Here is a 15653-nt window from a genome sequence, read left to right as displayed (position 1 = left end):
GCCTATTAATTTAGTAAATAGGGGATGGCTACAACCGTTTCATAAAAATAATGTTTTAATGAATGAAGAGATAAAATATATTGAAACATTAGATAGAAAATTGAGAGAAAGAAATGGAGATGATTCAATCGCACTTTCACCCAATTTATATTTATGTAGTAGCAGTTTCTTACTCAACGCAATGTATTTTGCATTTGTTTGCTCTTGCATTGAAGATAGTTAAGGCTAAGATTAATCGGGTACCAATAATAGTCTGAGTCAAAGTCTCAGAGTCAAATATGCAACTACCTGGAGTGGTGGCTTGGGGTGGCGCCGATGAGGAGTTAGGGGTGTGGCCTGTGGGTGTCAAGCGTTGTTGGTGGGTAAAGGTTGACGACAACTGTAGAAATGTTTTTTTTTTTTTTTTTTTTGGCTACGAGTAAGAAAAGGTTCTTATATAATTGGCATTGGACTCATATGATCCAATGCACTTATACTACTAATGTCGTAATCTAAGACAAAAAAAAAAGTAACTACATTGGTTAACAAACACGTGTTGACGGTGAACGAGTGGCTGAACACGGTATCCAACATCTTCATCCTCAACCTTCTTGAAGGGACGAACTGAGCTGGCCAACTGATAGACCAAATCTTCACTCATCTTGAAAGACACGACTTCGGAGAAATACCTGTAACAAGACCCAAAAGAGTGTCTCGGAGACTCATCTCCTTGGCTATGATACACATCATCAGGAACCCAATGAGACCCTTGATCCAGTGAGAGAGAGCCAAGTGTACTTACACCACACGGACGTAGAAAAGGAAAGCGGAATACAACCAGAAAAATCATCCTCCAAAGGAGAAAAAACTCCTACACTTAGGGACACCATCCCTATGGACCAAAAACTCGCCGCCTAGGAAAGCGAGCACATAACTAACAGCCTCCAGACCAAAACCAAAACATCTCTAATGGTCGGGTAGAGATGGCCAAAACACTAACCAAATGTAAAGTTACAATCGTCATTATTAACCCGACAACGAACCTCGTGGCCAAACGTGGGATTCCAACGTTTGGACCACGGCGAACGTTGGTTTCCAACGTTTGGTCCATGGTTGAACGTTAGATCTCAAAGTTTGGTCCATGGTTTAACCTTAAGGGTACAAATTTCAGATTTACGCACAAAAATTGCAATGTTTGTTATTACTAAATCAATGCGTGACGTAAATCAATTATCGAATAGATTTAGTGGTGCGGGGAAAAAAAATTAACCAAATAATGAAGCGATTAAGTTGTCTAAGTACCGGTGATTCGAGATCCGTCGTGTTGTTATTTGTTTTTTTTTTTAATTTAGTTGAAGTTGAGAGGAAATTTTTTAGAGAGAGAAAGTGTTGGATGAGTGGAAGGGCAGTTATCGTCTTTTTTTTTTAGAAACGTCGTCGATATTTACTAAAACTTCGTCGATATAAATCAGCCCCTAAAATATGGGTGTATTAGAGAGAAAATAGAGGGAAAGAATTTGAGAGGATCCAATAAGGCCAAATTAGTCTTTACCTTGTAAAATTTAAACCATGCAAGTTTGTACACAGTACACTATACAACAACATAAATTCTCAATTGAAGACGGATACTATCCGTCATAAGCTGAAAACGGATAGTGTCCATCTCACAATATGCAAGTGGCACTATTGGGTGCTCCATTTTCCCCCACTTACCCTCTCACTTGTCTTATTATGAGAGGAGGATTATCTGTCTTCAGCTTATGAGGGATAACGTCCGTCACAAGCAAGACATCTTGAACCAGCAATCAAGTGAAATGGCGTATGATAGAAATTAGAAACTGTGTAGCCATTAGGCAGTAATGAAATACTTAGACCATCCCCAAGCAAGGTCGTGAAGGAGGTCGTGACCTTGCTTGGGTCATCTTAATCATGATTAAGGGAAAAATTAGCATGACCCAGGTCGTGGCCAAGGCAAGTAAAGGTCAGTTTGTGACCTTCTCTGGTGACCTCGACCTCTTCCATGACCTGCTAGGTGTCATGTTTGGTTACAAGGACACACTTTAGTCTTGTCTGCAAAAGTAGCTGTTACTTTCCCTCAAATGCCTGCAATTTTCCCAAATAAAAGAAATATATGAAGAACTAATTAATAAGAAACTAAATGGAAATTATACAGTAAATCAAAACAATAAAAAATATGAGCATATAAAAAAGAACTATATTTTTAAATTGTCTACTAAATGAGCTTAATTTTGATATATTTTGACTCACTCGTTTTTTTCTATTTTCTCAAATACACCATTATATTTTTAATATTTTTATAAATAAGAAAATCAAAACAACCTCAAAACAGAAAAATAAATAAAGATAAATACATGGCACCTGACGGTGTTGTGAAGGTGATGGTGAAGACGGTGTTGATCGACGACGGTGATGGTAATCGTTCAAGATGACGGTCGTGAGACGTGACGATCTGAATAGGAGATGTTAACAGTGTTTGATTGATTAAGAAATAGAAGATCGATGATGATGAAGATCGGCTATGATGGTGAAGATCGAGTATGGTGATGCACTAAAGATGGTGATGATGAAGATCGGCTAGGATTTTGTTTTAACTGGGATTCTTTGTATATCTGGGTTGGGGGTAATGATTTGGGAAAAGGGGGATTAATTTTAGAGTTTGGTTTGTTGTGTCTATGTGGTCTGACCACGTCAAAGGGGTAATGATTTGGGAAAAGGGGGATTAATTTTGACTCGATTATTATACGGTTCAAAATAGTAATACGATTATTACATTGAATAGATTTTCGTTAAAATACAACTATAAAATTAAATTAATATTTTTACTAATATCCGAATTAAAGATAAAATATTAATCGACTCGTAATTACTATTTTAAAATTAAACTATTTATAAAATTATAAAAATAAAATTAAGTTATATAAATTAAATGATAACTGGAAAAAAATGAGAAAAGCTTTAGTGGGGTGATTATGTGAGAAATGATTGAAATTGTTGGAAAGTGGGAAATGATTGAGTTGATGGCTGCAGGTCGTGACTTTTCTTCGAGAGGGTAAAAGTGGGTCAAGGTTAATAAGGTGAGATTAAGAGTAAAACCGGGTCGCGACCTAATTAGCGCGACCTTTGCTTGGGGATGGTCTTACAATCAAGTTATCAAGATGGCATGTGTTGCCAAATCCTAATCAAGAGCAACAAAAAGTTTGGACAAAGTAAATGAAATATTAGAACTGCAATCTGACACAACATCTAATGAGTAATGTCCAACAGATGTGGACGAAGCGAACATCCGTTGTTCACATTTTAGATGATAAATGCTACGTACAAGTATACCAAATTACAGACGGAGCATCCTAATTTACTAAGATCACAATCTGTAGCAGGGCCAATGCTTTCATCATTGTCGAATCTGTGACATAACTGCATAAACAGCTAACGAATCAGAATGACAGAGACACGAGTTCCCCTCCAATTGTCGATGCATTCTCCTTCCACGGTTGAAAACATCTGACTGCAAACATGCTCCAAGACTTACAGAACTGATATAGGTCAGTATGGCACATACATACCGGATATAGAGAAACAGAAGCTCAAAAACATTAACTCTGTCCGTAATTGGGAGAATCATGTATTGACAGGATTAAAGACGCAAAAAAAGAAAAGACAAACAAAACTGCTCGAATTTAGATTCCGGAAGTGAAACTACAGCATGACGAAAGCAAATAAAGTGTGAACTTTAGTGTGTGTGGTTCCGTTCCAATCAGAATATAGCTATATGGCCACCTCTGCGATTTAAACATGACATATATAACATTGAAGATCTACAAAGATATGGAGATCAACTACCAAAGTTGAAACTCGTTGAGCAACACAGAAAATAGGTATTGATCAAAGAAAGCAAGCAAGCCTGACTGTACACAGAGACGAGGGCAATGAACAACTAAGCCAAAGGTCAGATATTCAAACACCTATTCTGCGGCTAAGATAGGGCTAAGATGAATATAGGAATATGGCGTATTACACACAGATTAATACCCTTTCCATCTCAGATGGATTAAATAAAAGGCAAACAAACGATTGGGACCGAAGGAGGAGCATTGATCAAAGAAAGCAAGACATGAAGCACACAGAAAAGGGAGCAACGAAAAAATAAGCCAAAGGTGAGATTGTGTATGCTCAGACAGCCAAGGGTTTGTCTTCAACCAGTAAGATCAGAAACTCTAGTCCATACTAGTTTCATCACCGCAATACACAATCTTAATTTTATTTACAAAACATAGAATATATGTGGCGTTTCCAGGATCAATTGACACGGAGAAAAGCCATTAATCAGGATATACCACACTACTAACATTAATTTAGCACCCAAGCCATTACATCTGGAGGAACTGATTTCTCCTCTAGAATTGGTAAAGGGCGCAAATCCATTTCACTAAACAACTGACAGGAGACAATTTCCAAATGACACATAACAATAATTACATGACAATCAGATAGAAACAGCTTACTCTCAAATTCTACATAAGAGATGATATGACGGTATGCTCAGTGGAAGGAGAAGTCGTTATTAAAAGGGATCACGGCACAACTCATGAGAATTGTGTCCACTGCCCATGAACACCATTGGTGTTTTATCTCATCATCACATACCATTTACATATAATCACACAAAAATCACAACTATTCAAAAATTAATTCACATTATATGTAATATCCTTGTCCGATATCACGACCACCAATTATTCCTCAGTCCTGACCCTTACTATCTTAAGAATTATGTGGATGGCGCTAATGTGCACAAATGCTAACGCCATACCAGGCGCAAAATAACACAAATCATATCATCAACAAAAGCTAGTATAAAAGAGAACAAGGCAAACTTGCTGTAACACCAATCTGAAGCAATTTTTACTCCAAAGGAAAATATTCCGAGAACGGAGTAGATAACAGTATATCATTAGTACAGCAAATAACATCATCTTCACCCACTGAATACTTTCTTCATAAATCGTAATCAAGTCTAACAGCATCAACAGCTAATAAAACACACAATTACTGAAACTGTAGGTTCCCTTTCACAAGCTATCAATAATGCAAACATAGCCCAACTCATCAAAAACACAGTATCTATCTGAATTTTTAAGAACCACAAACATCAATTATATTCATAATCCAAACTCGTTTCAAAAGTATTAATCTAAAACAACATACAAAGACAAAAAAGTGAACAATTAACTAAAAGGTGAGATGTGTATGCTCAGACAGCCAAGGGTTTGTCATCAAACAACAAGATCAGAAACTCTAGTCCATAATAGTTTCATCACAGCAATACCCAATCTTAATTTTATTTACTTAATATCGAATATATGTGGCGTTTCCAGGATCAATTGACACAGAGAAAAGCCATTAATCAGGATATACCACACTAGTTACATTAATTTGGCGCCCAAGCCATTACGTCTAGAGGAACTGATTTCTCCCCTAGAATTGGTAAAGGGCGCTAACCAATAACAACCATTTCCGAATGACACATAAATTCTAAATATGATATAATGGTATGCTCAGTGGAAGGAGAAGTCGTTAATAAAAGAGATCACGGCACGACCCAAGGATCGTGTCCACTACCCGTGAACACCATTGGTGTTTTATCTCATCATCACATACCATTTACATCAATCACTCTCAAATATTGAAGCTTTCTATATACTCGATCTGTCATAATCATTTGCTTACATCTGATTAAAATATGTAAACAACAATTTGAACAAAGGGAGTAAAATCAACAAGGAGATACAGTATATAATTAAGCAGTAAGGAGTTCAGTGTGTGTAACAATCAGATCATAGATCATTTGATCTCACTGAAATCCGCTAAGATAAATTATGTTATCATCATTACACCTTACCAAATACTTTACCAAAGATAACATGAGCACCGTGTAAGACGTCCTTACACAAGTTTATTATAAATACAACCGTTTTACACTATGTTTGTGTAAACCCGTCTTAAACAAGATTAAGCGGAAAAAATAAGGGAAGGGTGTGTGCTCAGACAGCCAAGGGTTTGTCTTCAAACATAAAGATCAGAAACTCTAGTCCACACTATTGCTTCATCACTGCACCACACTATTAATTCACTAATTATTTACAAAAACATTAATAATTAAATTACAAAATTATATAAAATGAAGAAAAAAGGGAATCAAATAACTACAAAGAAAATGTTTGTGAAATTGAGGAAGGTGAAGAAGGATGTGGGTTTGGGAAGTAAGAAGAGGATGATGAATGTGGGGGGTTTTGTAGAATAGTTTAGGGTTTTGACGAGGGAGCCTTGCGGGCTTTGCGGTCAATTCAGTTACTTGGGCCTTTCCTCTATTTTGATGGGTGGTTTATCATACATGTTAAACCCAGATGCTAAACACCGTCTACACATTACTTCGTATCGTCGATTTTTTCTGCCGTCTTTTTGAACTCAAAATAGGTGCATTTTTAATTCATATTCAAAATCATCCTTATTAGGGGGCGTTTGGTTGGAGCTTTTGGAATGGATTGAAATGTATTCAATCCATTCAAGTGTTTGGTTGGAGCATTTTGGAATGGAGTTAGATACTTGATGGATTCTAACTCCATTCCAACCCCTTGTATTCCCATACCCACATCTTCCCCCAAGTTTCTAACTCCATACCTCCATGGATTTACACTCCATTCCAATCCATTCCAACACTTTGAACCAAACGACCCCTTAATATTGCTTTTGTGCTATAATTATATAAAAAGTAGAGTAAATTAATAATTACTCTCTTTTATAAACCACTTTTCTAAAATTACTCCCTTTTGAAAACTTTTTAATAATTTACTCCCATAAAATGTTATCAGGTAAAAAATTGCACTTTTTTGCACATTCAGATGAATTTTTTTTAGGACCATTTTGCCCTTGTCTTATTCCCCCATTTGTATCATTCCTGCTGTAGTTCGTCTCGCTTCTCGGACAGCCGCTCCTTCCTTAGCTGCGTTCCGGCATCAGAGGAATGCCAATCAGTCATAATAAACCAGATTTATGGTAGTAGAATAGCATTACTCGCCTGCTCCTTTCCGACGATCGGCTTCGTTAACATCCGTCTCACCCAACTCACGAGAATCGTAACCAACAAGTGATTCGTCTTGCTCATTTGCAGCATCATGCCAGCCTCTAATTCCGAGCAGCAGCACCATTTCCCATGCCCCTCATCTGCCTTCGAGCTCGGAATCGAAATCGACACCACTCCATTCACGCACCATTGCAGCAACAACATCATTCGTCAAACACAATAAATCCAATAACACCACCAACCACCAATACCCAACACAAACCACAACCAACATCGCCCTCACCGCCATTAGTTCGGTCGCCCACCGCCGAAAATTCTCCCCGACCACCACTCTACGTTGCTTCTTCCTCCTAACCCACACTTCAAAATCCCAACACGGGAAACTTTTAAACAATTAAAATCAAAACAAATCAAATCCCTAATTTCCCCATTTTCCTTTATCACCTCGGTTAGGAGGAAGAAGCATTTTTCAAAGCTTCAATTAAACACTACCCAGAAAAACGTACTTGTCATCTTGGTAGTGTTCCCTAATTTCCCACTTTGCAAAGCTTCAATTAAACACTACCCAGAAAAACGTTTTTCAAAGCTTCAATTAATTCCCTAATTTCCCAATTTTCCTCTATCACCTGGTTTGATTGTTTGATGTTATCGCCAAGCCAATGGGTGTTGGTGTTGGTGTGGTAGTGGTAGCATATTGGTGGTGGTTGGTTATGGAGGATTGGAGGAAGTAAGGGAGTGAAGGGAAGTGAATGATAAATGAAGAAGATGAACATAGAGAAGGGTATTTTCGTCATAAAATTAGGCTTCAAATCAGAAAATTCAAATATTGATGGAGTATGTCCCCGGATTGTCCAAATGGGTGCAACTTTTGACTTGAGAACATTTTATGTGAGTAAATTATTAAAAAGTTTTCAAAAGGGAGTAATTTTAAAAAAGTGATTTATAAAAGGTGTAATTATTAATTTACTCTAAAAGACTATTTTCAATTTCATTTGTCTAGTTTTGTCTTGGCAAGTTGCAAGCTTCATTATGCAAATAAGTGGTCGTTAGTTTAAAAGTTATCAAAGGGTTATACTTGTGAGCAAAGGTAACAACTAGGTCGGGCGGTGCATGTTGGGGTGAGGATTGAGTAGGGGCCAGGCACGACTGCACGACATTACTTTTCTTTGGGATGAGCTTCAGAATCATGGGCCTGAGTAGAGCCCTATGAGCGGGGGCCGAGTAGGGTCTGCTTTTATTTTTTCAGTGTTGAAGTCGAGCTGACCGAGGGAAAATTGGCCCTGACTCTGACTGGCACGGAACCCGCGTTGTGTTCAATCAAAACACGAGCTAGTTGTGTAACACTCCGGCGTAACATGGATCGAGAGCGGTTACTCAAGGTAGCTCTACAAGATGTGTATTTAACCCACAGAACAACACGAGTCATTTCTAATGCATTTTCGCCACTCGTGTGCATCCCGAGAATCTCCCCATGAGGTCACCTGTCCTAAAATTATTCTCCTACACACACGCTTAACTATGAAGTTCTTATCATGAGTTTCCAGAAAAGAAATTGCAATTTGTTGATCTGAATAGTACTTTGAATTCTTTTAAGCACTAGTCAATTAAGTTTATCAATAGACATCTCCAGTTAACATAGGGTGTTACAATTTATAAGTTGGTTTGCGATATTTATGTCCGAAGTGGCGGGCCAAACCCTGCTAGATTGAGTTAGGCTGCCACACTGGCCAACTCACATAGTCACATGTGACTTTGGTCCAAAAACCTCCTTCATTATGATAATGTTGTTATTGTAGCCAAGACAAATTTAGAAACGTCTCTCTTTCATTATGATCAATGAGAAACTAACACAAGAACACATCATTAGAGCTGGCAAATCGAGCCATGGCACGATGGGCGGCCCGAGCCCGACACGGTCCGAGTGAATAGAGCGGCAGGGAGTGGTCCGACACGGGCGGGTTGGGGACGGGCACGTCGCTGAAATAGGAAAATTCTCGTGCCCGACACGAAGCACGACATGGCCCGAGCACGATTTTGCTCAGGCCAAGGACGGGCCACGGTGGGGAGGCCGGGCTGGCACAACGCGGTACGAAGGCCAAGCTGACTGTGCCTAGGCAGGGCCAAAATGGAGGCCTAACACGACGGGCTAGGACTCGGGCCAGCACGGCACGGGCCCAGTGCCAACTCTACACATCATTACCACAATCTGATATACAAGTTTACAAAATAGCATTGTGACTAGTTGTGAGTATGCTATTTGTTGCAAAGTTTAAAGTCATTTTAGAAATCAGATTTCATACTTTCATTTAACCCAATTGAAGACGAGTGATGCTATTTTCACGACTATTTTACATATAATGGAGAACTTGACGTCTCTCGCAAACTACAATTTGTAAACAATCTCTCCATAGTCTCAACGGTTAGCCAATCATTATCCGTTTACTTATCACAATCTACCAAATTCTAACCCAACTAGTGTTCAATTCCAATTTGTTGTTTTCAACTAGCTTTATTCAAGCTTCACAACAATAAGATAACTTCTTGTTCAATTCCAATTTGTTGTTTTCAACTAGCTTATTCAAGCTGCACAACAATAAGAAAACTTTGTTTTTCGATTTGAATCCGTTCTACTTTCTTTCCGTCATTTATTTCTATTTTAGCCAACGGTTTAAATTTTAATTTGAGATGATCAAAACAGTCGTAATCTTATCTTGAAAAATAAATGTTTGATGACATGAATAAAGATTATAAAATTAAAATGAAATATTAGAAGAAATGAATAAAGATTATAAATTTAAAATAAATTTAAGATCAAAAAATTATAATGAATTATTATAAATGTTTGATCGAACATATTTTATTGATTTCTGTGAGCTACAATATGAGTGAGTTATCCTGAACTAACGGCTTGCATGTAAAATTATATTAACCTAGTGGATATTTGAGTTTTAAAACTCAAAACTCAAGCGAAGATCTTTTATAGGTAGAGTAGTTTTAAATTTGATTTTAGTTGATGAAATTTAATCTATTGATATAATTTTAAAATGGTTAACCAGCATTTTGAAAATGTCGCTTTTTCCAGTAACTAGACAACCAACAAAACTTTTACATTAATAAGTCTACAATTAATTAATCTATAGTTAATCCTACTTAAAACGATCTCCGATATTTTCCCGTTTTCCATCAACGCACCGCAACATGACACGTGTCGACTAAATCTCAGAGAACTCTAAATCTAAGTCTCTCAATTAATCTATAGTTAATCCTACTTAAAACGATCTCCAATATTTTCCCGTTTTTCATCAACGCACCACAACATGACACGTGTCGACTAAATCTCAGACAACTCTAAATCTAAGTCTCCCAATCACACAATCATCATCGAACACGTGTCCAAATTCAACTACGAAATGACTAAACTACCCTTATGATCAACACAGGCAATAATCCATGTGATATCACTCACTAGTCACTAGTTGTTCGTTATATTATCCTTTATTATTAGTATGTCTCACCTTTGCTTACTTTTTCCTTCTCTCTTACTCTCTTTCATAATTTAATCTATTGATCTGGAGCTCTCTATAGATCGGATGTAAGTTCAAATCAATCGTGATTTAATATCAAATCTTTCGATACAATCAAGGTACTTTTTTTCCTAATCATTTGATCATTATGCGTAATTTTGTTTTATTATGATGTACTCGTATCGAATTATTGTGAAGTATCCATCATTCGATCTAGTTCTCGACTCAATTTTCATATTAGCTCATTCGTAAACAGCCTCTTTGATTGCTAGTAATAACCGAGGAGCCCTTGAGAATTATCACTTTTTTGAACTGAATTACTGGATTTGAGATGATTTAGCTTGATGGGTATTTGTGTTTATTGATAATTTAAGGAATTGAGCATATTATTTAATTAGACTTTTTAGTGTAATTCGTTGATTATTTATTCCATGTGGGTGTGTTAGATCTCATCAAACAGCAACATGGTTAAGTCTAATTTAGGATTTAATTGTGTGATTAGGCTGGTTGATAATGATATTACCATTTACACATAATTCTATAGCATAATCTTATGTTTCTAGTAATTCTAGTCCCGATCATTCGTTTACGTTTGATTAGAATACCTAGGGCTGAGCATTGGTCCAAGACCGGACCAGACCAAACCGCACCGGACCGAAGACCGAAAATAATTTTTTTGTGGACCGAAGACCGGACCTAAAACTTTCGGTCTTGGACTGGACCAAACCCGAAATATTCGGTCCGGTCCGGTCTTAGACCGAAATGGACCTAGAACTAGTTCTTTCACTATTTTGTGTATGATAATTACATTTAAGTTTCACTAAATTAAATGTCGATGAATAATTAGACGATTGTTTTTGAGAAAAAAATACTCAATATTAATTTATAATGTCTTGTGAAGATAAAATGGTAATTTAGTTTATAATATTCTAATGATAGTCTTTAGAAACATAAAATTCGGTCCATTTGGTCCGGACCTAAAATATTCGGGTTTGGTCCGGACCGGACCGAAGACCGAAAACTCAAAAAATGAGGACCGAGGACCGGACCTAAAAAATTCGGTCCGGGTTTGGTCCAGACCAAATGGTCCGGTCCGGTCCGGTCCATTTTTCCGGTCCGGTCCATTTTTCCGGTCCGGACCTAAACTTGCTCACCCCTAAGAATACCCCTTGGTAAAAATAAGAAAGGTAAACAAATGAGTGGGACGGGGGGAGTTTCATAATTTAGCGTTTCTAGTTATATGTCGAGTGTTGGCGTTCTGCTAGACATTGAATTATTGGAAGTTAGAATTTTACAAAACAATTTTCTTTAATCGAATATAGTTTTGTTCTCAATTTGAAAAACTGGGGATTTGATGTGGGTCTTACTATGATGTTGTTTAAACTGCTTCAAATGCGTTAGGGTGTGTTTGAGGATCAGACTTGACTTTTCTGTGAACATTTACATGATTTATGCCCTAAAGGAAATAACTTCTTTATGTTGCTAACAGAAGGGTAAGTCATATATTAAAAAACTGGTAATGTTGCTGTTTGTAGTTTGTTTGTGTGATCATGTCGGTATATGGCAAGGTTGAGTAATAGAGCAAAGTTGACTACTTTTGCTGCTGAATATGGATTTATCTTTTCGTTGTAGAGCGTTGCTGCCATAGTGAACCAAATACAATCTGAGTTCGTATTGTAGAATGTAGTGCATGACGATCCTTCCGACTGTGGCACTGTTCTCATTGTTTTTCTGTTCGTATAACGATTGAGAGTTGGGTAGTATTAGATAGTGTTAGCTCATGATTGTTGGTTCGCTTATGAATTTTACAGGCGGATTTGTGTTAGGTTGAGTTTCTGTATTTAGAACTTTTTAGCCATTAAAATCGGACCAGTTGACGTGCTTGAGGGTTGAGGCCACTAGGATAACATTTTGGATAAGATCGCTAAAGTCACACTATGAGCTTTCTGACTCTTGAGGAGCCATTATGTATCATCATAAGATAATTAATGGGAAAGGTCTTGTGCTTCAGGAGACTTGGTCTGTGGTGTCTTATCTAGGGGAGTATTGTAATTTATCTAACTGTCAGGAAATTGTGAAAAAAGAAATCTTTGTAAGTCATACGAGTATCTTTTAGTAGACTTTATGCTAACATATATGCTGAAGGTGCTGTGTTTGTGGTTTTATGGGCCTGAGAGATGAGAAAAAGGATTGTACATCAGATGTACTACATCATACCTAATGAGTTTTTGAGTTTTATGACGTTAAAAATCAATTTTTTCTGAGCTTATATGTAATTTTTTGGAGTTATAATGTAACTTTTTGAGATTAATGTTTAAGTAAATAAACTCAAAAACTTTATAATAAAACTCAAGATTTTTAAATTAGAACACAAAAACTTTTTCTTAATGCTCAAAAACTATATCATCTGATGTAGTACATCAGATGTATAATCCACCTACTGGAGATTCATATTGTTAATCCATTATTCCAGCAAATAGTTATTTTTATTTCCGAAAGTTATTACGCCTGTTGATGTATCCCGTTGTTCGTTGCTCTTTCCTGCCTTAGATTTTATGTATTATTGGTGGATTATTTCTAACTTCCCCCCCCCAAAAAAAAAAAAAAAAAAAAATACTCGTATGTGTTTACTCATTGGCACATCTATGAACAAAAACCTGAGGTTCTCGGACACTTGGAAAAATTAATTTTTAGGATGTTTTGATCGTCTTTTGTGTTTAAAAAAAATGTAAATGATTTATTTAAAATATTCAAGGGGGCTCTGTAAGCAAAATTTTATGGTCCACAGTCCACACTATTTTTTTTGAATTTGCCTTAGCTACCTTCGATGGGAGACCCAATGGGGTTGGTTGCTGAAATATTTTGTTAGCAAAGTCTTTCAAGCTGATCATGCGACTGTTCTTAAAAAGGATGATAAGTTTATGTTGCTCATGGTTTTGATATTTTTTTCTATAACTGCAGTGATTCGGTCATGTAATTGCTCAGTAACTAAGCTGCCGTCAATTGCGTGTTCAAGCTGTATTATAGACACCTGGCTGCCCAGCCGATGGGTCAATGCAATGGTTGTGGAATATCGGGGACAATGCTATCCAGACATAAGTCAGTTGGTTCTTACCAGTTTGCCCTTCGTCTTTCCCCTATTATCTCTGTCTGGGATTGCACTGTGCGTACGATAAGGTATAACTACGGACCTGAGTGGGTGTAGCGCTTCACTGCGAATCATCCATTTAAGACCAACAAAATCCAAAAATAAAATAAAAAAATAGAGGGTAACTAAGAAAATAAAGGTAAAGGAAGATATTATGTCAAAATGTCGAAATAAAAGAGAGAGATAGTCATTTATTACACATACGTCGTGATATAGTTACTTGAAAAGTTAGCATTAGGGGGGGCAAAAATGGAGTCAGCGAAAGGGTGTCAACTTAAAAAGGGGAAAAAGAAGCAGGTGAAGGACGAGACAGATCGGATTAAGCAGGCCGAGAAAAAGAGGAGGAGGTTGGAGAAAGCTCTTGCAACTTCAGCAGCCATTCGTTCTGAGCTCGAGAAAAAGAAACAGCAAAAGAAAGAAGAGCAAGAGAGGCTGGATGAAGAGGGTGCAGCCATTGCTGAAGCAGTTGCTCTTCATGTATTACTAGGAGAAGATTCTGATGATCCTAGGATTGTCTTGAGAGAAGACCATAATAACCTTGGTGACTGGCATCATGCTGCAAATTTCGGACTTTTCTTGGACGGGAACACCCTATCCCGTGAAAACATGAAGAGATGCTCGGTTGAAAATGTGGGTTGGGTTCCTACGGCTTATGGAAATGGGTTCGAGTGGAATCACATTGGAGAGTTGGATCCGCCATCCGAGAACTTCCATATACCACATATTGAGGATGGTGCTTGGTTCCGTGATGATATTTCGGTTGGGCTCATGGCGGCCCAGGCTGTCAGGTCACTCCGGCTTGGAGAAGATGCGCAGGTTGCCTTTCCGGTTTCCTTCAACACATACTGAGATGGCATCAAGCTATGCTTGCTGGTCAATAGTTACTATTTACATGTAAATGTTTTCTGAAATGCCTTCTTGTAATTGAGGCTTTGTTGTCTCTGGCTCGATTTCTTATCTTGTATTATCACTCCTTTTCTTGCCTGGGTTATTTCTAGTAGTTGTATTCCGTGTTGGATCAGTTGATTTGCGAGACTTGCCCAGACTGAGATGCTAATAGACTGTTACTGTTGCTGTTGCTGTTAATTGTTATTGACTACTTATTGTTATTTTTGTTGTTGTCAGAGTTTCGTTTGCTAATAGATTATTGTTCAATTCTTGGCTACACTCCCTGGATTTTTATGTTCTGCTAGATTATAAAACATCAAGCTACTCGAGAACCATTATGGTGCTGGTCTTGTTCCCATAATCCAAGTTCAATACAAGTACTATAAGTGTAGTGCGGTTCAATTCAGTCTAGGTCAAGTTAAGTTCAATCCAACAACCAGCTTAGTTCAATACAGAATGTTTCCGTCAAAAAGAACACGGCCTACCTCCACCATAACCTAAGTTTCAGTTTTAGTCCGTCAAAAAGAACACGGCCTACCTCCACCATAACCTAAGCTTCAGTTTTAGTTCAATATATAAAGCTAAGTTTAGGCCTTTAGGGTGGTAATACTGGTAAATGAGCCTCGAGCTTGCTTTGTCATCATATTATTTTCCCTTTCTCACCTTTTTGAATTTAACTAAAATAAATATTTTAAAAAGCAAATAAGATTATAAAATATCAAAAAATATTTTGCAAGTAATATACTTATAAATGCCTAAATAACTTATATTTTGAAATAAAATTAATATTACTGTATAAAAATTATTTTAAAAAAGTTATAAACGAGCTTTCGAACCGAGCCTTGCTAAGCTTGAACTCAACTCGAAATTAGCCAAGCCCGGCTTACTCGAGCTCGAGCTCGTGAGCATGAATCGAGCTTTGACTAAGCCAATTCCAAAGACTTGACGAACCGACTCGGGTCATTTACAGCCCCAACTAAGTTACACCCAAAAATTCTATGGGTTGCTTAGT

General features: G+C 37.3%; 1 protein-coding gene and 8 non-coding genes across 9 annotated transcripts; 1 reads left to right on the top strand and 8 right to left on the bottom strand.

Moving 5' to 3' along the window:
* Positions 1–4162: 4162 nt before the first annotated feature.
* On the bottom strand, positions 4163–4247 carry LOC141625740 (small nucleolar RNA Z157/R69/R10). Its single transcript, XR_012535505.1, has one exon. It is a non-coding gene; the product is annotated as a small nucleolar RNA Z157/R69/R10 (small nucleolar RNA).
* A 26-nt stretch (positions 4248–4273) lies between these two features.
* On the bottom strand, positions 4274–4405 carry LOC141625759 (small nucleolar RNA snoR80). Its single transcript, XR_012535521.1, has one exon. It is a non-coding gene; the product is annotated as a small nucleolar RNA snoR80 (small nucleolar RNA).
* A 129-nt stretch (positions 4406–4534) lies between these two features.
* LOC141625748 (small nucleolar RNA Z152/R70/R12) lies at positions 4535–4643 on the bottom strand. Its single transcript, XR_012535512.1, has one exon. It is a non-coding gene; the product is annotated as a small nucleolar RNA Z152/R70/R12 (small nucleolar RNA).
* Positions 4644–5247: 604 nt separating this feature from the next.
* Positions 5248–5323, bottom strand: LOC141625738 (small nucleolar RNA SNORD53/SNORD92). The gene has a single exon (XR_012535503.1). It is a non-coding gene; the product is annotated as a small nucleolar RNA SNORD53/SNORD92 (small nucleolar RNA).
* Positions 5324–5354: 31 nt separating this feature from the next.
* Positions 5355–5486, bottom strand: LOC141625758 (small nucleolar RNA snoR80). The gene has a single exon (XR_012535520.1). It is a non-coding gene; the product is annotated as a small nucleolar RNA snoR80 (small nucleolar RNA).
* A 64-nt stretch (positions 5487–5550) lies between these two features.
* On the bottom strand, positions 5551–5657 carry LOC141625747 (small nucleolar RNA Z152/R70/R12). The gene has a single exon (XR_012535511.1). It is a non-coding gene; the product is annotated as a small nucleolar RNA Z152/R70/R12 (small nucleolar RNA).
* A 151-nt stretch (positions 5658–5808) lies between these two features.
* Positions 5809–5895, bottom strand: LOC141625746 (small nucleolar RNA R11/Z151). The gene has a single exon (XR_012535510.1). It is a non-coding gene; the product is annotated as a small nucleolar RNA R11/Z151 (small nucleolar RNA).
* Positions 5896–6033: 138 nt separating this feature from the next.
* On the bottom strand, positions 6034–6120 carry LOC141625739 (small nucleolar RNA Z157/R69/R10). Its single transcript, XR_012535504.1, has one exon. It is a non-coding gene; the product is annotated as a small nucleolar RNA Z157/R69/R10 (small nucleolar RNA).
* Positions 6121–10517: 4397 nt separating this feature from the next.
* Positions 10518–14839, top strand: LOC141618339 (uncharacterized). The gene is made up of 2 exons (XM_074435442.1): positions 10518–10724; positions 13567–14839. The coding sequence occupies exon 2, from the start codon at positions 14003–14005 to the stop codon at positions 14600–14602; it is 600 nt and encodes a 199-aa protein (XP_074291543.1). The 5' UTR covers positions 10518–10724; positions 13567–14002; the 3' UTR covers positions 14603–14839.
* Positions 14840–15653: the final 814 nt, after the last annotated feature.

This window comes from Silene latifolia, chromosome X (genome assembly GCF_048544455.1).
Source record: "Silene latifolia isolate original U9 population chromosome X, ASM4854445v1, whole genome shotgun sequence".
Classification (NCBI taxonomy): Eukaryota; Viridiplantae; Streptophyta; class Magnoliopsida; order Caryophyllales; family Caryophyllaceae; genus Silene; species Silene latifolia.
Note: the sequence above shows the minus strand (reverse complement) of the source record. Positions and strands in the feature narration are given on the sequence as shown.